This window comes from Ranitomeya imitator, chromosome 1 (assembly GCF_032444005.1).
Source record: "Ranitomeya imitator isolate aRanImi1 chromosome 1, aRanImi1.pri, whole genome shotgun sequence".
Classification (NCBI taxonomy): Eukaryota; Metazoa; Chordata; class Amphibia; order Anura; family Dendrobatidae; genus Ranitomeya; species Ranitomeya imitator.
In genome coordinates, this window is record NC_091282.1 from 953061207 (window position 1) to 953084097 (window position 22891).

Below are 22891 nucleotides of genomic sequence, written 5' to 3' on the forward strand. Positions count from 1 at the left end.
CTAATAGTGAATAGATGCCAAGATTGAGCCGAGCTCTCCCACTAGAAATTTAATCACTTTGCTTTGTTTTCTGGCAGATATAATTGCTTGTGGTCAGTCTTTGAAGTTCGGAGGAAAAAAAGTAACTAAATTAACTAAAACTAGTAGCCCAGAACTACAGGAGGAGGCAAGGAAAGCTTGGCATTAGATTAATAAAAGCCATATAATGTGGAGCAATAATTAAGTTTAGAAAAACGAAAATAAAACAATCCCAAGAATAGGCTTTACCTACTCATTTGATGCATGATCCTGTTACAAGTGAGTTATAAGCACACTATATGATTAGCCCACAGACAAATACATTTTACTTATATTTCTATACATTTTTGAGGGCTGAAAAAAATGTTCAAAAACTTATCACTATTACACATAACTTAATTTATGGACATCTATGGTTTGATTTCTTTGCCTGTGTGAGCTGGGTGTGTTATTACAGACATCTAGTGAAAATTCCATGTCAATAGCACCTTTAGAAATATATTTACTTATAAAATTCAATACTTATTTCACCCGCTGTATATACATACAAATGACAGCTTGTTCTGAAAAGTCACCTAAAATTCTACAGCTTCTCTTTAAAAGGAACCTGTCACCGAGTTTTTATCATATAACCTACAGCCACCACCTTTCAACACCATGTAACTGCATTCTAAAATGCCAATTTGACCTGTAAGGCAAAAAAATATTTTTTATTATACTCACCTGCTGTTGCATGTGGCTCAAAGGTGGTGACCATACGTACAAGTGAGGCACCCCAGGAGTCCGGTTGCCACAGTGGCATTGCCTCCCTCACAGGGAGTAATGTCATGCCTGGAAGCAAGGAGAGGTCCCCTTACCAGGTGTCAGTAGGAGAGAAGTAGAGCAGGACCTGGGGTGTGGAGCTGTGATTAAACTCACCCCAGAGCTGAGCGCTAGGAACAGGATACCGTGGTTGCGTGGGTACCGAAGTCCCAGCAGATAAATCCGGAGGGCAGGGGACTGCAGGTCTCCTGGCCCGATCTAATACCCGGCGGCACAGCAGCATACCAGAGCCTGGAGCCGACACAAAGGAGCGGCACCTGTGATAGGCTCGAGCTGCATGCCATGCGGAAAACGGTTAGTTTTTAAAAACAGAGAGAGAGTTAGCAGCAGGAGGGTGAGCGGTTAGGAAGAAAGAAAAAAGGGAGGACAGCACAGAAGGAAAGCCTCCGTACCTACCTGGCCAGGTGTATCCAAAAATTGCTTCCAGGCTGCCCAGCTCTCCATTACGATCTGTTACCAGTAGCCCGGTCTGTACTATCAACCATCAAGTAAAGGAAAATAAAATTACAACCCTTGTGTCATTCAGTGATCTCTTGCGGCCTGAGTCCTGCACCACAAAGTACACAAAGCCTGACATAAACGGGACCGGTAGCCCTGGGGCCCCGCTCCAACTGTGGGGAGCAGAACCATCCCAGCTGGGTCACAATCAGCCCCAGCAGTCTCCTTTAGCAGAGTCGGCCATCCGTTGCCGATCACTACAGGTGGCGTCACATTAAATCCCATATACATATTCCCCATTTTACGGCACAGCCAGGGCCACGGAGTTGGGTCACGGCCCCGTGATTTCCCTAAAGAACTGTCCGACCCGGTTCTGAGTACTCCACGGCCCAGGTGGGCGTGTCATTAGTGTTAATAGTTTATTTTTATTAATGAACAAAATTCAAAGTGAATGAGCCAAAGGGAAATCTACCATATGCTTACTATGAGTTGATGGCAATCATTTGTCTACTTGGGATTCTGCTTTGAATTATCTGTGGCTGCAGTATTGTCCTAGCTCAGATTGGGATTATATATGGTAGTATCTCTCTTTATTTTATACCTTATTTTATACCTTTTTAGGCAAGCTGTTAATCAGGCTGATCCTAGATTACCCACTTATCCTTTATATTTTCCTTTACTGTTGGAACAACATTATTTACGCTGTTACTGTATTTTCCCTTGAGTTACACAATTTCTCACGCATATTCAGTTCTATACTATTTGACTGTTATAAACTTGGTTCCATAATGTGTGTATATATCTCATTAGTTACACATTGATCTTTTCTGGAATATGTTTCGTCTATGATGTTATCACCCATTACTATGTAAATATGATCTCATATCTTCTTATTTTGTTAAGATATATTATTCTTTGAGATCAGGTGACTGACTTGGCCATTCAAGATTATTCCACTTCTTTGCTTTAATAAACTCCTGGGTTGCTTTGGCTTTATGTTTTGGGTCATTGTCCATCTGTAGTATGAAACGACGACCAATCAGTTTGGCTGCATTAGGCTGGATCTGAGCACACAGTATGGCTCTGAATACCTCAGAATTCTCTCGGCTGCTTCTGTCCTGTGTCTCATCATCAATAAACACTAGTGACCCAGTGCCACTGGCAGCCGTGCATGCCCAAGCCATCACACTGCCTACGCTGTGTTTTACAGATGATGTGGTATGCTTTGGATCATGAGCTGGACCACGCCTTCACCATACTTTTCTCTTTCCATCATTCTGGTAGAGGTTGATCTTGGTTTCATCTTTCCAAAGAATGTTCTTCCAGAACTGTGTTGGCTTTTTTAGATGTTTTTAGCAAAGTCCAGTCTAGCCTTTTTATTCTTGATGCTATTTCAATGCAATTTCTCGGATGTGCTTTTTCTGTTTTCGCAGCTTAAGGATGGCTTGTTTCACCTGCATGGAGAGCTCCTTTGACCGCATGTTTACTACACAGCAAAACCTTCCAAATGCAAGCACCATACCTCAAATCAACTCCAGGCCTTTTATCTGCTTAATTGAGAATGACATAACGAAGGGATTGCCCACACCTGTCCAAGAAATAGCCTTGGAGTCAATTGTCCAATTACTTTTGGTCCCTTTAAAAACAGGGTGGCACATGCCAAGGAGCTGAAACTCCTAAACCCTTCATCCAATTTTAATATGGATACCCTCAAATGAAAGCTGAAAGTCTGAACTTCAACTGCATCTGAATTGTGTTCTTTAAAATTCATTGTGGTAATGTCTATAACCAAAATTAGAAAAATGTTGTCTGTGTCCAAATATATATGGATGTAACTGTATGTAATTGTCTAATTGTGTGTATTTATAGGTTTCATTTTTACATATTTTGTTACATTACAACCAGTGTTTAAATATTTTTGTAATCTGATTTGTGTGTGATGCATCATCACTGAATAGTCTAAGTTGGTGAAGTGAAGTGAGAAAAATATAGGCATAAATTACCGTATATACTCGAGTATAAGCCGAGATTTTCAGCCCAAATTTTTGGGCTGAAAGTGCCCCTCTCGGCTTATACTCGAGTCAAGGTGGGTGGCAGGGTCGGCGGGTGAGGGTGCTGAGGCATACTTACCTGCTTCCAGTGATCCTGGCGTTCCCCGCCTGTCCCACGGTCTTCGGTGCTGCAGTTCTTCCACTGTTCAGCGGTCACGTGGGACCGCTCATTAGAGAAATGAATAGGCGGCTCCACCTCCCATAGGGGTGGAGCCGCCTATTCATTTCTCTAATCAGCGGTAACGGTGACTGCTGATAGAGGAAGAGGCTGCGGTACCGAAGACCAGCTGTCCGGGAGAAGGAGCCGGACGCCGGGAGCAGGTAAGTATCGCATAGTCACCTGTCCACGTTCCAGCCGCCGGGCGCCGCTCCATCTTCCCGGCGTCTCTCCGCTCTGACTGTGCAGGTCAGAGGGCGCGATGACGCATATGGTGTGCGCAGCGCCCTCTGCCTGATCAGTCAGTGCGGAGAGACGCCGGGACCGGACGCTGAAGAGCTGCAAGGAAGAGGTGAGTATGTGTTTTTTTTTTTTTTTTTTATTGCAGCAGCAGCAATGGCACAGATTTATGTGGAGCATCTATGGGGCAATATGAACGGTGCAGAGCACTATATAGCACAGCTATGGGGAAATAATGAACGGTGCAGAGCACTATATGGCACAGCTATGGGGAAATATGAACGGTGCAGAGCACTATATGGCAGTTATGGGGCAATAATGAACGGCGCAGAGCACTATATGGCACAGCTATAGGGAAATATGAACGGTGCAGAGCACTATATGGCAGTTATGGGGCAATAATGAACGGCGCAGAGCACTATATGGCACAGCTATGGGGCAATAATGAACGGTGCAGAGCACTATATGGCACAGCTATGAGGCAATAATGAACGGCGCAGAGCACTATATGGCACAGCTATGGGGAAATAATGAACGGTGCAGAGCACTATATGGCACAGCTATGGGGAAATAATGAACGGTGCAGAGCACTATATGGCACAGCTATGGGGAAATAATGATCTATTTTTATTTTTGAAATTCACCGGTAAATGCTGCATTTCCACCCTAGGCTTATACTCGAGTCAATAAGTTTTCCCAGTTTTTTGTGGCAAAATTAGGGGGGTCGGCTTATACTCGAGTATATACGGTACATTTATGGGATAAAATAACTAAAAATTGGTATGTGCATATGTATTCTCCTATTTTATTAAGAAGCCTCTAAAAATTTCAGGTGCATTAAATTACCCTCATAAGTCGCATGATTAGTGAAAGAAAGTCTACCTGTGTGCAATCTAAGTATCATCTGGTCTGTCAGTATATACATGTCTGTTCTGAAAGGCCACAGAGATGCAACACCATTAGGTACCACTAGCCAAACAATACCATGAAGACCAAGGAGATCTCCAAAAAAGTCAGAGATAAAGTTGTTGAGACGTACAAGTCAGGGTTGGGTTATAAAATAAAAATCCCTATCTCTGAAGATCCCTCAGAGCAAATCCATTATCATCAAGTAATGGTACCACAACAAACATGCTAAGAGAGGGTCGCCTGCCAAAACTCTCAGCCAGGGAAAAGAGGGCATTATTCAGAAAGGCAGCACAGAGACCAAAGGTAACCCTGAAGGAGCTTTTGAGTTCCCAAGCAGAGACTTTGAACTTTTGGGCCACAAAGGTAAATACTATGTTTGGAGCCAAACCAAAAAGAGTTCATCATCCCACGAACACTGTCCTGACAGTGAAACATGGTGTCGGTATCATCATGCTGTGGGGATGTTTTTCAGCAGTAGAGACAGGAAAATGGTTCAAGTCGAGGGGAAGAAGGATGGTGCGAAATTCAAGGATATTATTGAGCAAAGCTTGTTTCAGTCTGTCAGTGATTTGAGACTGGGAATGAGGCTTGCCTTTCAACAAGACAATGACCCAAAGCATACTGCTAAAACAACACTCATGTGGTTTAAGGGGAAACGTGTAAATGTTGTGGACTGGCCTAGTCAAAGCCCAGACCTTAATCCAATTGAAAACCTGCAGTCAGACAGATTGCTCTTCATCAGAGGAAATATCTAATTTGAAGGAGCTGGAGTAGTTTTGCCTTGAGGAATGGGCAAAAATTCCGGTGGCAAGATATGGAAAGCTCATAGAGACTTAAGGTACCGTCACACTAAGCGACGCTGCAGCGATACCGACAATGATCCGGATCGCTGCAGCGTCGCTGTTTGGTCGCTGGAGAGCTGTCACACAGACAGCTCTCCAGCGACCAACGATCCCGAGGTCCCCGGGTAACCAGGGTAAACATCGCCGATTCAGCGATGTCAGCGGGAGATCCAGCGACGAAATAAAGTTTTGGCCTTTCTGCCCCGACCAGCGATATCACAGCAGGGGCCTGATCGCTGCTGCCTGTCACTCCGGACGATATCGGTAGCCAGGACGCTGCAACGTCACGGATCGCTAGCGATATCGTCCAGTGTGACGGGGCCTTTATCCAAACCTACTTGCAGCTGTGATTACAGCAAAAAGAGGCTCTACAAAGTACCGACTTTAGGGAGGTGAATAGTTATGCACACTGAAGTTTTCAGTTATTTTGTCCTATATGTTGTTTGCCTCACAATCAAAAGAAAACCAAATGTTCACAGTTGAAATTCCAGGTAGTGAGGTGGCAAAATATGACAAATGCCAAGTGTGTAGGGAGTGGCGTGGGGGTGAAGCCACTGTATTACAAAGTTGCTTATCTTTAACTGTACTTTTGATTTATGACAAAAATTAAAATGATGGTTACTCTAACTGAAGACCGCGGTTTTGTTCTCTGACTGTACAATGCAAAACCTCCCGAAAGTATACATGCTATGAAGGCAGATTTTATTTAGACATATGTTTATTTCCTGATTTAGTATATTATGATATAGATTATTAAATTACTATATACCATGATATATTATTAAACACGCATGTTTATGATTGCTATGAAACTGATGCCTAGTGCTATGGAAACCAATAATATAAACCAATAATATAAAGTTAAGGAAACCTGCTGCCAATATGTGGGATCACTGTATATTTTATGAATTAAGAAAAATGTTGTGTTAATCTTAAGTATGATATCTCAAGACACACATCATATAAGACCAGAGCAGGTCATGCTGATTCATAAGCATCGCCATAAATATTCAAGAAATCCATCTTATCTGCACAAGTGTGAATGTCAAGCATTCCACGGATGCTCTTGGATACTCTGGCGGAGATCCATTTCCTAATTCATCTTTAATATATGTGGACGACAATTTAATTGTGCAATTTGGTGAATTTATTCATGATTATAAAAGTGCTAATTATTTCGCCTGCAGGAGAATACTCTATGGCAGAGGTCCCCAACTCCAGTCCTCAAGGCCCACCAACATGTCATGTTTTCAGGATTTCCTTCGTTTTGCCCAGGTAATAATTGCATCACCTGTGCAATGCAAAGGAAATCCTGAAAACATGACCTGTTGGTGGGCCTTGAGGACTGGAGTTGGGGACCTCTGCTCTATGGGACTTACACAAGGTATCTCAATGCCACAAACTCCATAATACTTCTGCTCAAGTTTTTGGATAACCTTGGAGTATGTACAGTCTTTTACGTCAGGACGACATCACAGCAGGTCTAATATCTTACGAAACTATCATCAATAACACTTGGAATTGCTATGGAGCACAATCTTCACCAATGGTAGTTATACATCATGTATGAATAATAATAATAATAATCTTTATTTTCATATAGCGCTAACATATTTCGCAGCGCTTTACAGTTAGCACACATTATCATCACTGTCCCCAATGGGGCTCACAATCTAAATTCCCTATCAGTATGTCTTTTGGAATGTGGGAGGAAACCGGAGTACCCGGAGGAAACCCACGCAAACACGGAGAGAACATACAAACTCTTTGCAGATGTTGTCCTTGGTGGGGTTTGAACTCAGGACTCCAGCGCTGCAAGGCTGCTGTGCTATCCACTGAGCCATCGTGCTGCACCAAATAGCAGTGGCTACTTTGTATTTTACAACCAGAGATGTACTGACTTCCGGACTCACTGGCTATAATTGGAAAGCCATTACTGAGTTGCATTTTGATTGGGTGGCTGTTAAATATTAATTATTCTTATTTTTATTCTGTACCGAGCACATGGTTTCTTGCTGACACTATCTAAAGCTATTTTTGTGTATGTAGCTCAGAGTATAAGTTAACTCCATATACAGAGGACATGTGATCTGTAGAAATCATATAAATAACGTCTCTAAGGAGGGTGGGGGGCTTTTGTCACGTGGGATGGTCACCTCCCTTCCTTCACCATCATTCTCCATGGACATGAGACAAGACACGAGGAACAACAGCTGTTAGCTACTCCATGCCATGATGACTTCAGACTTTCACACAGACAGATGACTTCTACCATTCAGGACCCTGGAAAGATGAGTAACAGGAGAAGCGCTGATATCTACACATGGACACTCTGTTTGTAATTGTTTCATCTACCTTTTATGTTTTTGCTGCGATGGTGGATAACTCAATAAACCACTATACTTTCGTCAGAATATCATGACATTTTTCTTTTAAGAATAACGCACCTGGTTAAGTCTTGATTAGATATTTTTGCGCAATAACGATTTTTAACAGTGGCTGACCTATAGGAAAAGATTTTGGTGTCCAGTGCTCCAGCAAGGTGAAAGTCTTCATAAAGATAGAGACATTTTCTAGCACTTGAAAACAAGGCTGCATTCTTCCTAAAATAGCACCACATTAGAACGGTAATTACACTTATAGAGAGCCTGTCAGTCCGTTCATACTGCCTAAACCACGGGCAGCATGAATCAGAGCCCAGCTGCACGATTCTGTGAAATGCTCTAGCGCTTAAGAGAAAACAGTTTTCTCCCGTGCATCCCCCTTCCTCTGGAACTCTCTAGCCAACATATCAGACTCTCGCTTACCGTGGCAACCTTCAAAAGGAACCTGTAGACCTACCTCTTCCGACAAGCCTATACCTGCAGTAACCACCGATCCACCAAACCGCTGCACGACCAGCTCTATCCTCACCTACTGTATCCTCACCCATCCCTTGTAGATTGTGAGCCCTCGCGGGCAGGATCCTCTCTCCTCCTGTACCAGTTGTGACTTGTATTGTTTATGATTATTGTGCTTGTTTTTTCTTATGTATACCCCTCCTCACATGTAAAGCGCCATGAAATAAATGGCGCTATAATAATAAATAATAATAATACTGTAATAATACAGATCTGGCTGGGGATTTTAGGGATTGATAAGACTGGCCCAGCACTGCCCATGGTTGACTCTTTTTGAATTGTGCTGTATTAAGTCATAAAGGGGTTTTTGCTGGCTTAAGACATTGATATAATCTATCCATTGGTTAGGCCATCAACATCAGATTGTTGGGGAACTGCTACCAATCCAAAGTTTTCCTCTCTGTCAGCAGCTGGATGCTATCTGTGAATAGCACAGCTCTCTTCACTGTGCAGTCACCATTCTCAGCTCTGCAGTTCAGTTCCCATTAAAGTAAATAGGAGCTGAGCTGCATCATTCAGGAATGGCTATTACACAGTGTACAGGGAAGTACTGTTTGGCTCCGTTCACTGTTTACACTTGGCCGCTAGAGGTGAAATCCTCTGATTGGTGGGGACCCTCACGGATTTTATATTGCTGACCTATCCTGAAGAAAACTCATCAATATCTTAAACCCAGAAAACCCTTTTAATATGGGGTACATGCATTTAATTGCTATTATACAAAGTGTACTATATATATTTTGGGCCAAACATTTTACTACACTATCTTTATTAAAATATTTTTGAAAAACAGATTTTATGGCAACTAGGAAAACGTTCATCATTTATTTTTCTAATATAAATTTATATGCCAGTGTATTAACAGAGTATTTTAGTGTGTTGTCGAACAAAAAGCAATGAGGCGTCTGGAGGATTTTTAAATCACGTACACATAAAGTGGTAGATATGTTCTGCTGTTTTTCACCCTTTACATTGCAAAGCATGTTAGAGAACATATATAACATATATGCAGTTTTGTAAAATGCCCATAATAGGTGTTTGCTGCACATACCAAATCAGTCTTGGAAGAGTCCTGGTATTCAGTGGTGAAGCTAGATGGAGATCTGCTCATGCCGTTGCTGTCAACTGCTTGTCTCGGTGACTGAGCATGTTGCCTGAAGGTAGCGCTCTTAGGCGTCCAGCAGAAGAGGTTGATTGACTCACGCACACATCGCTCTATGTCAATTTCTGTAGGTGACATGAAATTATACAATAAGTAACAATATACATATATAAAAATTTGGTTTTACCTATAAATGACTTCCAATGTGCTTTGGTACTGTGCTTCTACCCATTGGTCTGACTATAGATGAAAGGATTCTGCGCTTGTTCTGCTACAATGTGTATCAGGCTTGCTCAAAAGAAAAATCCCCTGAAAGTGTATCTTTTCTAGGCCACCAAATCTCATCTAAAAACAAGATCCATGGAACAGAAAACATAATATCATAAATGGGATCCTATACCAAGTGGTGCAAAGGGTCTAGGTACCATAGGACACTCGTATATATCACAGAAACACAGAAAAAAAGAGAGAAAAAAATAAAAAATAAAACGTAAACAACTTTATTAGAAATATCGTTTAAAACAAACAGTGTATAAACACCAGTACAACGAAAAATGACAAGGATGGGCAGTGTGGAACAAAGGAGCAAAAAAGCACACAGACCCACAAATATGTGGATGGGAAACCTAATGGAAATAGCAGAATTTACATGTAAAGTCCAATCTTTCATATCATCCCTACCAAATATTAGTGTACTATGACAGTGCATCCCAGATATTTAAAGCCTCAGCAGACAACATATACAGTATGTGTATAATCCAAACTCAATAGTAGTGACTCAGAGGCTAATAATAAGTCACAGGTAGAGAGAACACCGGTGATCAAAAAGTATATGCAGCTAAAGCCATTGCAGAAGAGGTCTTACCCATAGTCTCCACACAGGGTCTGGTGCTGGCAGCCCCCCGAGGAAGCCCACACAAAACGCGCGTTGGAGCTGCCAGCGCCAGACCCTGTGTTGAGACTATGGGTAAGACCTCTCCTCACTATAGCTTTTCTGGTAAGCTATAGTGCTTACCGAAGAAGCTGCAGCGGGACCCCGGATACTTGGAGCGCTCCCGATAATCAGGTGTCCGGCGCCGCTCAGGGGACGACGGAGCCTCTGCTCCGAAACGCGCGTCGGGCTGACAAGCGGACCGGACCCAGTCACACCTGAGTGCTCCCCCCTTATGAGGTAATTCACACAGGCATAGCGGCTGTTTGCCTATGCACTTGCATTTATATTTTGACTATGTTTGGTCAGTTTCTGACCATGGGGGGACTGGTGCATATGAGGATTACTAGTTGATGGTGCATTTTTTATGCTATTCCCCATTGGGATTTCCTGGGGATTTGTACTCTTTGCCTGGCTGTATGCAATTGTCCACCCTATTAACCCTTTGTGGTACAATTTTGTATTATGGTGCACTTTAGCACTTGCACCTCTGGATTAGATATAGTATCATTAAGGGCACCATATCCTTATTATTGGCACTTGTTCTCTGGTGTTTTCTCCCCTATAGATGCATCTTTTATATTTGGGAGCCTGTTGCTTCCGGTCTGCTTGTTACTGCATAGTTATATCTCTTTGTCTTACACCATTTTTTTTACACCCTGTGCCATTCATGTTTGACCATTGCCATGATTTTAATGTACAATGTTTTGTATGTTTAATAAAGATTATCTATATATTTGATTAATCCAGTTTTGGTCGTTTTCTGTGGTTTCCACACCTTTTTTGCACTGTCTGTAGGGTACTGTGCACAATCCTGCTGACAGGTTCCCTGTACTTCTTGGAGAAGTTTAACCCCTTAATGACCGCCAATACGTCTTTTAACTGACCTGAGATATAAGAGAATAGCCTCCCCATACAGATGACAATCCAGCATGTGTTGGTTGTACACTATAGCTGACAACTTGCTGTATCAGCCACGATCAGTATTTGCACCTTCTAAATGCGTTTAACCCCTTAGATGCTGCTATCAATAGTGACTACATCATTATAAATGGTTAACAGAGTGTGGGGGCTTCTTCTTTATCCCAATTGGTGCCCTCAGATCATGATTTTGTTGTCCTGATGTTTGCGATGGCAATTCATGACCAAGTAGCGGCCTTAGAGTCTGACGGCTGTTGTAACCTGTTCAGAAGTTAGCGGCATTTAGGTGGTAAAAATACACATTTTCATTTCTGTCATGCCACTTTGCATTAATTCCTGTAAAGCACCTGAAGGGTTAATAAACTACCTGACAGCAGTTTTCAATATGTTTAGGGGTGCTGTTTTTAAAATGGTATCACGTTTGGGGGTTTCCCAATATATGGGACCCCTAAAGTCACTTCAAACATGGATAAGTCCCTAAAAAAATAAATGTGGTAAATTTCTTTGAAAAAATGAAAAATTGCTGCTACATTTTTAAACCTCCTAAAATGCTCACAAAATAAAAGAACATTTTACAAATGGTGCTGATGTAAAGCAGACATGTGGGAAATGTTATTTATTAATGGTTTGCTGTTGTATGACTATCTGGATTCAAAGGTATAATCATTCAAATTTAGAAAATTGCTAATTTTTTAACATTTTTCTCAAATTTTTTATATTTTTTATAAATAAACACAAAAAATGTTGAACTAAATTTACCATTATCATAAAGTATAATGTGTCACGAAAAAACAATCTCAAAATCACTGGGCTTTGTTGAAGCGTTGCAGAGTTATTACAACATAAAGTGACACTGGTCAGATTTCAAAAATTTGGCTCGGTCACTAAGGGGCTAAGTCAGTGATTAATTCTTTTTTTCTCAAAGCTAAATAACCCGACCAAAACAAAAAACAAAAAAAATTCTTTCACCTATTTGTGTACTGGATTAACCGTAATTAACCTGTAGAACTTGTGGCAACTAATAAGATGAATTATGTAGAGAGAGACATTTCAATTACAGTGTGGAGCAAATTTACGCACAGTTCCAGCTGATCGACCTTTTCAATTAAAATTACTACATCAGCATTCATATTCTTAAAACGACAATGTGTGCACATCAACCTACAAGTGGAAAATAGTGCCATTATATATATTTTTCCCTCCAGAGAACGAAGAGTAGCTGTTATAATAATTTTCTGTTTTTTAAATGCATATTTTGGAATTTTTGGGTTTTACACATTCTTTCGCCATAAATAATAAAAATGGCCACTGTAGACCAAAACGAAGAATAAGCTGGTATCAAACGTCACCTTATCCTAATGTTGAAATGACAGTACACCCTTTTCAATGACCATTGCTTTGGGTCAGAATGCCTTTATGGCACAATCTGCATTTCATTATAGCACCACTCCAGCTTTGTTTTTTATTGCAGTGCTGGAGTGGTGCCACTAATCTAAGTTCCCTGCCCCAGTGTTATACTTACCAGCCGCCATCTTCATCTTTTATCAGCGCCACTCCCTTCGGTCTCCAGGAGTTTGTGACCTGCCGAATCGCTCCAGAGTTTGCTGGGCATGCTGGAAGTCACAACTCAATGTAAGTCTATGAGAGGCGGATGAGGCCAGAATGACGGTCTCATAGACTTGCATTGAGAGCTTGTGACTGTTACCTTTGACTTCCGGTCAGTCAGAAGTTGTGGTCACAAAATAGCGGTGCAGAACTGGAGTGGCGCCAGGAACAGATGAAGACGACGGCTGTTGAGTATAAGACTAAGAACAGGGAACTTAGATTAGTGGCACCATTCCAGTGCTGAAATAAAACAACAACGCTGGAGTTGTGTGTCATAAACATGAGTAAACTATAGCTCCATTAACTAAAGTAAATTTGCATATTGTGTCCAAATGTCTACATAGCTATCAAGCTGAAATGTGCACACCTTCCACTGCAAATCACATTGTAGACAGTTTCATGCATTCACATCCGCTCTGGTAGTATCCACTCAGACAACTAGAAAATGATGCACACAAGATCAAACCACACTCGAGGAACCAAATCTATTTTTATCAGCAGTAGTAAAAATCCTAAAAACATGATGGTTTTAATCTTCCTTGGTCTTTTCTTTCCGAACACAAACATGGAAGTCTACTGATCGTTGTACAAATGTTGAACTATGATCTCCGTTCAATCTCTTGTAGTGTGATTGTTTTCAATAGCAAAATAAATGTTACTCTACTGTGACGCTTGTATCAACTATTTGGACAGCACCATCAAAAGGAAATGTGTTTTATACAAAAGCATATTGTTATTGGAAGGATATGAGTCCAGAAAACGTGTGAGAAGAGGTCAGACGTTTGCCCTTTGGTCAGCTCAAATCTGTCTCTAATCATCATTACTTCACATTTCTGCAGAACTTTTCACATTCACATCTGCATCAAATTAAAGCTGCATATCTTAATTACAGATCTAATTGTATCTACGGTGAAGCACTTCAGAGGGTTTTAGATTATTATTAATAAGATTTTTTTCTTTCATTACCAGAAACTCTTGTATGGTGTCAACAATGGAACAATGGTTCTAACTAGGAACACAAATTTTGTAAAATAAGTACATATAATATAATGAACCTTGGTGAGCTTATATTTCTATGGATAGTGGAATACCACTATCCATAGAAATATAAGCTCACCAAGGTTCATTATATTATATGTACTTATTTTACAAAATTTGTGTTCCTAGTTAGAACCATGGTCGAAGTCTACATAGCTGCAGAACTCCATCTTTCACTGGCCACATATATTGTGGTACAAGTCATAATTTAACCCCTTCATGACCCAGCCTATTTTGACCTTAAAGACCTTGCCGTTTTTTGCAATTCTGACCAGTGTCCCTTTATGAGGTAATAACTCAGGAACGCTTCAACGGATCCTAGCGGTTCTGAGATTGTTTTTTCGTGACATATTGGGCTTCATGATAGTGGTAAATTTAGGTCAATAAATTCTGCGTTTATTTGTGATAAAAACGGAAATTTGGCGAAAATTTTGAAAATTTCGCAATTTTCACATTTTGAATTTTTATTCTATTAAACCAGAGAGATATGTGACACAAAATAGTTAATAAATAACATTTCCCACATGTTTACTTTACATCAGCACAATTTTGGAAACAAAATTTTTTTTTGTTAGGAAGTTATAAGGGTTAAAATTTGACCAGCGATTTGTCATTTTTACAACGAAATTTACAAAACCATTTTTTTTAGGGACCACCTCACATTTGAAGTCAGTTTGAGGGGTCTATATGGCTGAAAATACCCAAAAGTGACACCATTCTAAAAACTGCACCCCTCAAGGTACTCAAAACCACATTCAAGAAGTTTATTAACCCTTCAGGTGCTTCACAGCAGCAGAAGCAACAAGGAAGGAAAAAATGAACATTTAACTTTTTAGTCACAAAAATTATCTTTTAGCAACAATTTTTTTATTTTCCCAATGGTAAAAGGAGAAACTGAACCACGAAAGTTGTTGTCCAATTTGTCCTGAGTACGCTGATACCTCATATGTGGGGGTAAACCACTGTTTGGGCGCACGGCAGGGCTTGGAAGGGAAGGAGCGCCATTTGACTTTTTGAATCAAAAATTGGCTCCACTCTTTAGCGGACACCATGTCACGTTTGGAGAGCACCCGTGTGCCTAAAAATTGGAGCTCCCCCACAAGTGACCCCATTTTGGAAACTAGATGCCCCAAGGAACTTATCTAGATGCATAGTGAGCACTTTGAACCCCCAGGTGCTTCACAAATTGATCCGTAAAAATGAAAAAGTACTTTTTTTTCACAAAAAAATTCTTTTAGCCTCAATTTTTTCATTTTCACATGGGCAACAGGATAAAATGGATCCTAAAATGTGTTGGGCAATTTCTCCTGAGTACACCAATACCTCACATGTGGGGGTAAACCACTGTTTGGGCACATGGTAAGGCTCGGAAGGGAAGGAGCGCCATTTGACTTTTTGAATGAAAAATTATTTCCATCGTTAGCGGACACCATGTCGCGTTTGGATAGCTCCTGTGTGCCTAAACATTGGCGCTCCCCCACAAGTGACCCCATTTTGGAAACTAGACCCCCCAAGGAACTTATTTAGATGCCTAGTGAGCACTTTAAACCCTCAGATGCTTCACAAATTGATCTGTAAAAATGAAAAAGTACTTTTTTTTCACAAAAAAATTCTTTTCGCCTCAATTTTTTCATTTTCACATGGGCAGTAGGATAAAATGGATCATAAAATTTGTTGGGCAATTTCTCCCGAGTACGCCGATACCTCATATGTGGGGGTAAACCACTGTTTGGGCACTCGGCAGGGCTCGGAAGGGAAGGCGCGCCATTTGACTTTTTGAATGGAAAATTAGCTCCAATTGTTAGCGGACACCATGTCGCGTTTGGAGAGCCCCTGTGTGCCTAAACATTGGAGCTCCCCCACAAGTGACCCCATTTTGGAAACTAGACCCCCCAAGGAACTTATCTAGATGCACATTGAGCACTTATAAACTTCTGTGAAGCACCTGGGGGTTTAAACGCAGAGCCATGAAAATAAAAAATAATTTTTCTTTCCTCAAAAATGATTTTTTAGCCTGGAATTTCCTATTTTGCCAAGGATAATAGGAGAAATTGGACCCCAAATATTGTTGTCCAGTTTGTCCTGAGTACGCTGATACCCCATATGTGGGGGTAAACCACTGTTTGGGTGCACGGCAGGGCTCGGAAGGAATGGCATGCCATTTGGCTTTTTAAATGGAAAATTAGCTCCAATCATTAGCGGACACCATGTCACGTTTGGAGAGCCCCTGTGTGCCTAAACATTGGAGATCCCCCAGAAATGACCCAATTTTGGAAACTAGACCCCCAAAGGAACTAATCTAGATGTGTGGTGAGGACTTTGAACCCCCAAGTGCTTCACAGAAGTTTATAACGCAGAGCCATGAAAATAAAAAAAAAAATTATTTTCTCAAATATAATCTTTTAGCCTGCAATTTTTTATTTTCCCAAGGGTAACAGGAGAAATTTGACCCCAAAAGTTGTTGTCCAGTTTCTCCTGAGTACGCTGATACCCCATATGTGGGGGTAAATCACTGTTTGGGCACATGCCGGGGCTCGGAAGTGAAGTAGTGACGTTTTGAAATGCAGACTTTGATGGAATGCTCTGTGGGCGTCACGTTGCGTTTGCAGAGCCCCTGATGTGGCTTAACAGTAGAAACCCCCCACAAGTGACCCCATTTTGGAAACTAGACCCCCAAGGGAACTTATCTAGATGTGTGGTGAGCACTTTGAACCCCCAAGTGCTTCATAGAAGTTTATAATGCAGAGCCGTGAAAATAATAAATACGTTTTCTTTCCTCAAAAATAATTATTTAGCCCAGAATTTTTTATTTTCCCAAGGGTAACAGGAGAAATTGGACCCCAATAGTTGTTGTCCAGTTTCTCCTGAGTACGCTGATACCCCATGTGTGGGGGTAAACCACTGTTTGGGCACACGTCGGGGCTCAGAAGGGAAGTAGTGACTTTTGAAATGCAGACTTTGATGGAATGGTCTGCGGGCGTCACATTGCGTTTGCAGAGCCCCTGGTGTGCCTAAACAGTAGAAACCCCCCACAAGTGACCCCATTTTAGAAACTAGACCCCCCAAGGAACTTATCTAGATATGTGGTGAGCACTTTGAACCCCCAAGTGCTTCACAGACGTTTACAACGCAGAGCCGTGAAAATAAAAAATCATTTTTCTTTCCTCAAAAATGATGTTTTAGCAAGCATTTTTTTAGATTCACAAGTGTAACAGGAGAAATTGGACCCCAGTAATTGTTGCGCAGTTTATCCTGAGTACACTGATACCCCATATGTGGGGGTAAACCACTGTTTGGGCACACTTCAGGGCTCGGAAGTGAGGGAGCACCATTTGACTTTTTGAATACGAGATTGGCTGGAATCAATGGTGGCGCCATGTTGCGTTTGGAGACCCCTGATGTGCCTAAACAGTGGTAACCCCTCAATTCTACCTCCAACACTAACCCCCCCACACCCCTAACCCTAATCCCAACTGTAGCCATAACCCTAATCACAACCCTAACCACAACCCTAATTCCAACCCTAACCCTAAGGCTATGTGCCCACGTTGCGGATTCGTGTGAGATATTTCCGCACCATTTTTGAAAAATCCGCGGGTAAAAGGCACTGCGTTTTACCTGCGGATTTTCCGCGGATTTCACCTGCGGATTCCTATTGAGGAACAGGTGTAAAAAGACGCGGAATCCGCACAAAGAATTGACATGCTGCGGAAACTACAACGCAGCGTTTCCGCGCGGTATTTTCTGCACCATGGGCACAGCGGATTTGGTTTTTCATATGTTTACATGGTACTGTAAACCTGATGGAATACTGCTGCGAATCCGCAGCGGCCAATCCGCAGCCAAATCCGCACCGTGTGAACATAGCCTAATTCTAAAGGTATGTGCACACGCTGCGGAAAACGCTGCAGATCCGCAGCAGTTTCCCATGAGTTTACAGTTCAATGTAAACCTACGGGAAACAAAAATCGCTGTACACATGCTGCGGAAAAACTGCACGGAAACGTAGCGGTTTACATTCCGCAGCATGTCACTTCTTTGTGCGGATTCCGCAGCGGTTTTACAACTGCTCAAATAGAAAATCGCAATTGTAAAACCGCAGTGAAATGCGCAGAAAAAAACGCGGTAAATCCGCCATAAATCCGCAGCGGTTTAGCACTGCGGATTTATCAAATCCGCAGCGGAAAAATCCGCAGAGGACCAGAATACGTGTGCACATACCGAAACCCTAACCCTAGCCCTAACCCTACCCCTAACCCTAGCCCTAACCCTAGCCCTACCCCTAACCCTAACCCTAACCCTACCCCTAACCCTAACTCTAATCCTACCCCTAATCCTAACCCTACCCCTAACCCTAACCCTATTCTAACATTAGTGGAAATAAAAAAATTTCTTTATTTTTTTATTGTCCCTACCTATGGGGGTGACAAAGGGGGGGGGTCATGTATTATTTTTTTTATTTTGATCACTGAGATATAATCTATCTCAGTGATCAAAATGCACTTTGGAACGAATCTGCCGGCCGGCAGATTCGGCGGGCGCACTGCGCATGCGCCCGCCATTTTGGAAGATGGCGGCGCCCAGGGAGAAGACGGACGGGATCCCGGCTGGATCGGTAAGTATGATGGGGTGGGGGGGACCACGGGGGGGGGGGGGATCGGAGCACGGTGGTGGGAATCGGAGCGCGGCAGGCATGGAACGGAGCACGGGGGGCGTGGAAGGGAGCACGGGGGGGCTGGAACGGAGCATGGGGGGGGGGTGGATCTGAATGCAGGGGGGGTGATTGGAGCACGGGGGGGTGATTGGAGCACGGGGGGAGCGGACAAGAGCACGGGGGGGAGCGGAGCACTGGATGGAGGGGAGCCGGAGCAGTGTACCGGCCAGATCGGAGGGCTGGGGGGGCGATCGGTGGGGTGGGGTGGGGGCACACTAGTATTTCCAGCCATGGCCGATGATATTGCAGCATCGGCCATGGCTGGATTGTAATATTTCACCCGTTATAATGGGTGAAATATTACAAATCGCTCTGATTGGCAGTTTCACTTTCAACAGCCAATCAGAGCGATCGTAGCCACGAGGGGGTGAAGCCACCACCCCTGGGCTAAACTACCACTCCCCCTGTCCCTGCAGATCGGGTGAAATGGGAGTTAACCCTTTCACCCGATCTGCAGGGACGCGATCTTTCTGTGACACAGCATATGCGTCACAGGTCGGATTGGCACCGACTTTCATGACGCATTAGCTGTGTCACAGGTCGGGAAGGGGTTAAAATTAAGCCAACAAAGGGTTACAGCAAATCTGTGATTGGCTCCATTCAATTCTCCAAACACTCCCATGAGTACTGCAAGGTAAGGCAAACACACTACACAATACAGTCAAGTACTTTGCCAATTAAACAAATACATTCATTAATTCACTAAAACAGCAAGTGCGCATCATGGCAACTAAGAATATAAAAGGGAAGAGGACAATACTTTATCTTCATTACACTGCGGGCATAACGCAATTTCAACCAATGGTTAACCCTGCTGTTTTGGTCGCATTTACTATACACTTGTAGTGTTCCGGGTCACTATGACCCGGCTTATTAAACCTTGATTTTAGACACTCTAACTCCATTTTTTTTTATACTTTTTGCTTACTAGACTGTTTGTGAACATGTTTGGTAGTAAAAAAAAAAAAAGAAAAATGAACCAGAAATCTTTTTTTTGTTTTTATTCTGAAAAAACAGAACCATCCAATGAGCAAAACGAAAATAGAAAACTACACATATTTTGTAAAAACAAAACAAAACAAAAAAATCAAATCAAACATTTTGTGATAAAAAATTAAAGATAATAAAAATTACAATGTGAATATATTTACATAATCATATAAATTTACGGATTCTTGCATGAAAAACAATACACATGATTTTTGCATAGAAATGTTTTACAGCCAGAACATGTTATACTCGTCTTGTTGTCACAAGTAGAAGGGCAATAGCTGCATCTTTTTCTTTTGATGCCGGAAGAGGCCATGGGGGTAGAAGCACACAGCTGCTCTCCAAAGAAACTGAAAGGTAACATGTGTGGGCTAGCATATGTGTACTGATAAGAGCAGAGAAGATAAGAACCCTTCTGAAAACAAGCAGATAAGCCAGGAAGACAGACTTACTTAGCAAAAAAAAATTATTTGCAAGACTTTACAGCTCAGCTTTACAAAAAAAAAACGTCTTAGACAGTGCGTTCTAAGCAGTCCGTTTTGCGCATAATATACACGTGTAGTGCACACCTAGTGATCTCTCCGGATGCACTCTACATTTTAGAATAGACTGCGCACCAAAAATAATCAATATAAAGCCATTTTTATGGTGCACAGATCTCAATGCATACCCCCGGTAGAGCGCGTGTACGACCCCATTGAAATAAATTAGGAAATAAATCAATTGATATACAATAGTAGATGCAATAAATAGACCCAACTGAGGTTATAACTCCTTTATTTCACTGAAAATATGGCCTCACAGCTGTAAAAAACGATGTCGGGTCACTATGACCCGAACACAACAATTGTAACTTTTTGCGTGTAGCAAAAAGTAAACGAAAAAAAAAAAAATAAATACTCATAGGTAGGTCCCCCCAAATGAGGAAAAGTCAAGGAGTCTCAAGTTTTAGAGACTTACAGAAAAAAATCTACAGGGCCGCAAAAAGTCTGTTCAGGTCACTATAACCCGAACAGAACAGCAGGGTTAAAGGAAATCTGTCACTAGGTTTTCCCCACATACACTAAAATCACCACCTAAAGCCCTCTTACACGAAATTCTGGCAATCCCTCCCTCCTCACATCCATGAAAATATCTTTAATAATTCTTCCCACCATCAGCTGATCGTCAAGTCCGGTCCAGTAGGTGTCGCTGGTCTGGGTTTGGTGCCTCCTCTCTCCCAGCAGTCGCTGACTCTCCTGTCTTGATGGACATGAATGATGGCTCCTACGTTATCCACCCAGTACAGCAAATCTCGAGCCTGTGCAGTTGACCCAAAACCGGTGTACAAACTCTCTGATCCAATCTGAGGTAGCCGATGACCTGGAAGTGAAGCCGGCACCAGTGCATTACATAACTTTTCTCTGTGCTCAGGAGCAAGACTGTGGTTCAATGTCACAGGTTCTAGATTTTCATCACTGCGTCGATGATGCCTACATCATCCACACAGACAGGAGGGGCGGTAAATGTGGGGAGAGAGGAGGCGGTGAGCAAAGACCAGCAACACCCATCAGACCGGAACGTGCCGATTGGCATATGGCGTGGGATAATTATATTTATGGATCTGTGATTAACTATGGAGCTTACACAAATTGCTGGAGTAATGTGTAAGTGGGCTTAAATGTGGTGCTTTCTGTCTATATTGGGAAAATCTAGTGACTGTTTAGTGAGTTTCCCTTTAATGGCTCATTCACACAACTGTATTTTCGGTCCGAGTGCTAGCCGTGAAATAAAAAAAGGACAGCACTCAGACCAATTTTATTCAGTGGGGCAGTGCAGATGAGTGACTTTTTTCCACATGAACGAAACAGTATCTGAAAAAAAAAAAATCACAGCATGCCCTAGATTTTTCCACAAATCAGATGAGACGCACCCATTAAAGTCTACTGATGGTAAAAAAAAAAAAAAAAATCGGATGCCATGCGGAGTCACAGTACAGTATCCGATTTTTACAGATACATTACAGTTCTTTAAAATAGGAAACTGTAAATGGTCCTGTAAATGATTAATAATTTCTGAGTAAAAAAAAATTGTATACAGACTATACATGGATGACAAGTGAGAAAAAAATCGTCCCACTTTTCTGGATGAAACTCTGAACAATTTGTTATACGCTCATGTGAATCTAGCCTAAAAAGGATTTTCCCCCAAAGGCCCCACTGATCTAGAGAATAGATGTCTACGTTTATGTAAAAAATATGCACCATTGGCTCCAACTCTTTAGTGTACGCTCTTCAACTTTGTCACTCTATATGTATCAAATGTTGCATCTTAATGATAAATTTACCATAAATTATGCCAGTACTCCATTTTAGACATGGCAGTACACTGTCCAATGATAGATAAGATCCAGAGACCAATGTGCAATGTTGCAAGTCTAATGGTGAGCCGGCTGTCAGTCAGTGTCGCGGGCACGGTTACAGTCGCCAGTCACTATGCTCTGAGTGGTGACTGATGCCGTGTCAGTGCCACAGCTATGAAAGCCCATGGATGACAAAAGGAATAAAATTAATTTCTCCTGGCAGTGGGGCCCTCAATGCTCCGCCAGACTGCTTCAGAACGCTATTAACAGATTTTCATAACAGCTTCTCTTTAAGAGCATTTATTTTTGGATGTTTTTCATTTTAATAAACTAATTTATTTGGGATGTCTCTTCTATTTAGGCTGTAACTTTTGATTGCCTCGGTCTAATAAGTTGATGTCTGTGTCCACTTGTAGAGCCATTGAAAGTTGGTTTGTATATGTTGACAATAAAATGAATATACTATATTTTTCAGACTGTAAAACATTTCCTGTGGATGGAGATGTGGGAGAGCATTAGCGGAGCATGAGTGGGTCACAGGTGGCAGAAGCCAGTTGCTGTGGCTAACCCTGTGCCGGCTGCTAAAGAGAAATAAATATTCACTGGGAGGAACTAAGGGCGTAGGGAGCAGTGAATATTCATTTCTCTTTAATACACTGTGTTCCAAATTATTATGCAAATGATATTTTTCTCGGATTTTCCTAAATGGTCGGTGCAAATGACAGTCAGTCTAATAAAAGTCATCACTCGTTAGATTATACATCGAATTTTATTAAAGAAGCCTCTCAATGATAACAGTATAATCTCCAAAATGAATAAAAACTCAAAATGCACTATTTTAAATTATTAGGCACAGTAGAATTTCTATACAT

The 22891-nt window shown here is 41.8% G+C and overlaps 1 protein-coding gene across 2 annotated transcripts in view; it reads right to left on the bottom strand.

Moving 5' to 3' along the window:
- TBCK (TBC1 domain containing kinase) overlaps nucleotides 1–22891 on the bottom strand; it is a 494232-nt gene that overhangs the window by 217974 nt on the left and 253367 nt on the right. For both annotated transcript variants that reach the window (XM_069743716.1, XM_069743717.1), the window contains exon 23: nucleotides 9429–9604. In XM_069743716.1, the coding sequence (XP_069599817.1) occupies nucleotides 9429–9604 (176 nt within the window). The remainder of the gene's footprint in view (nucleotides 1–9428; nucleotides 9605–22891) is intronic.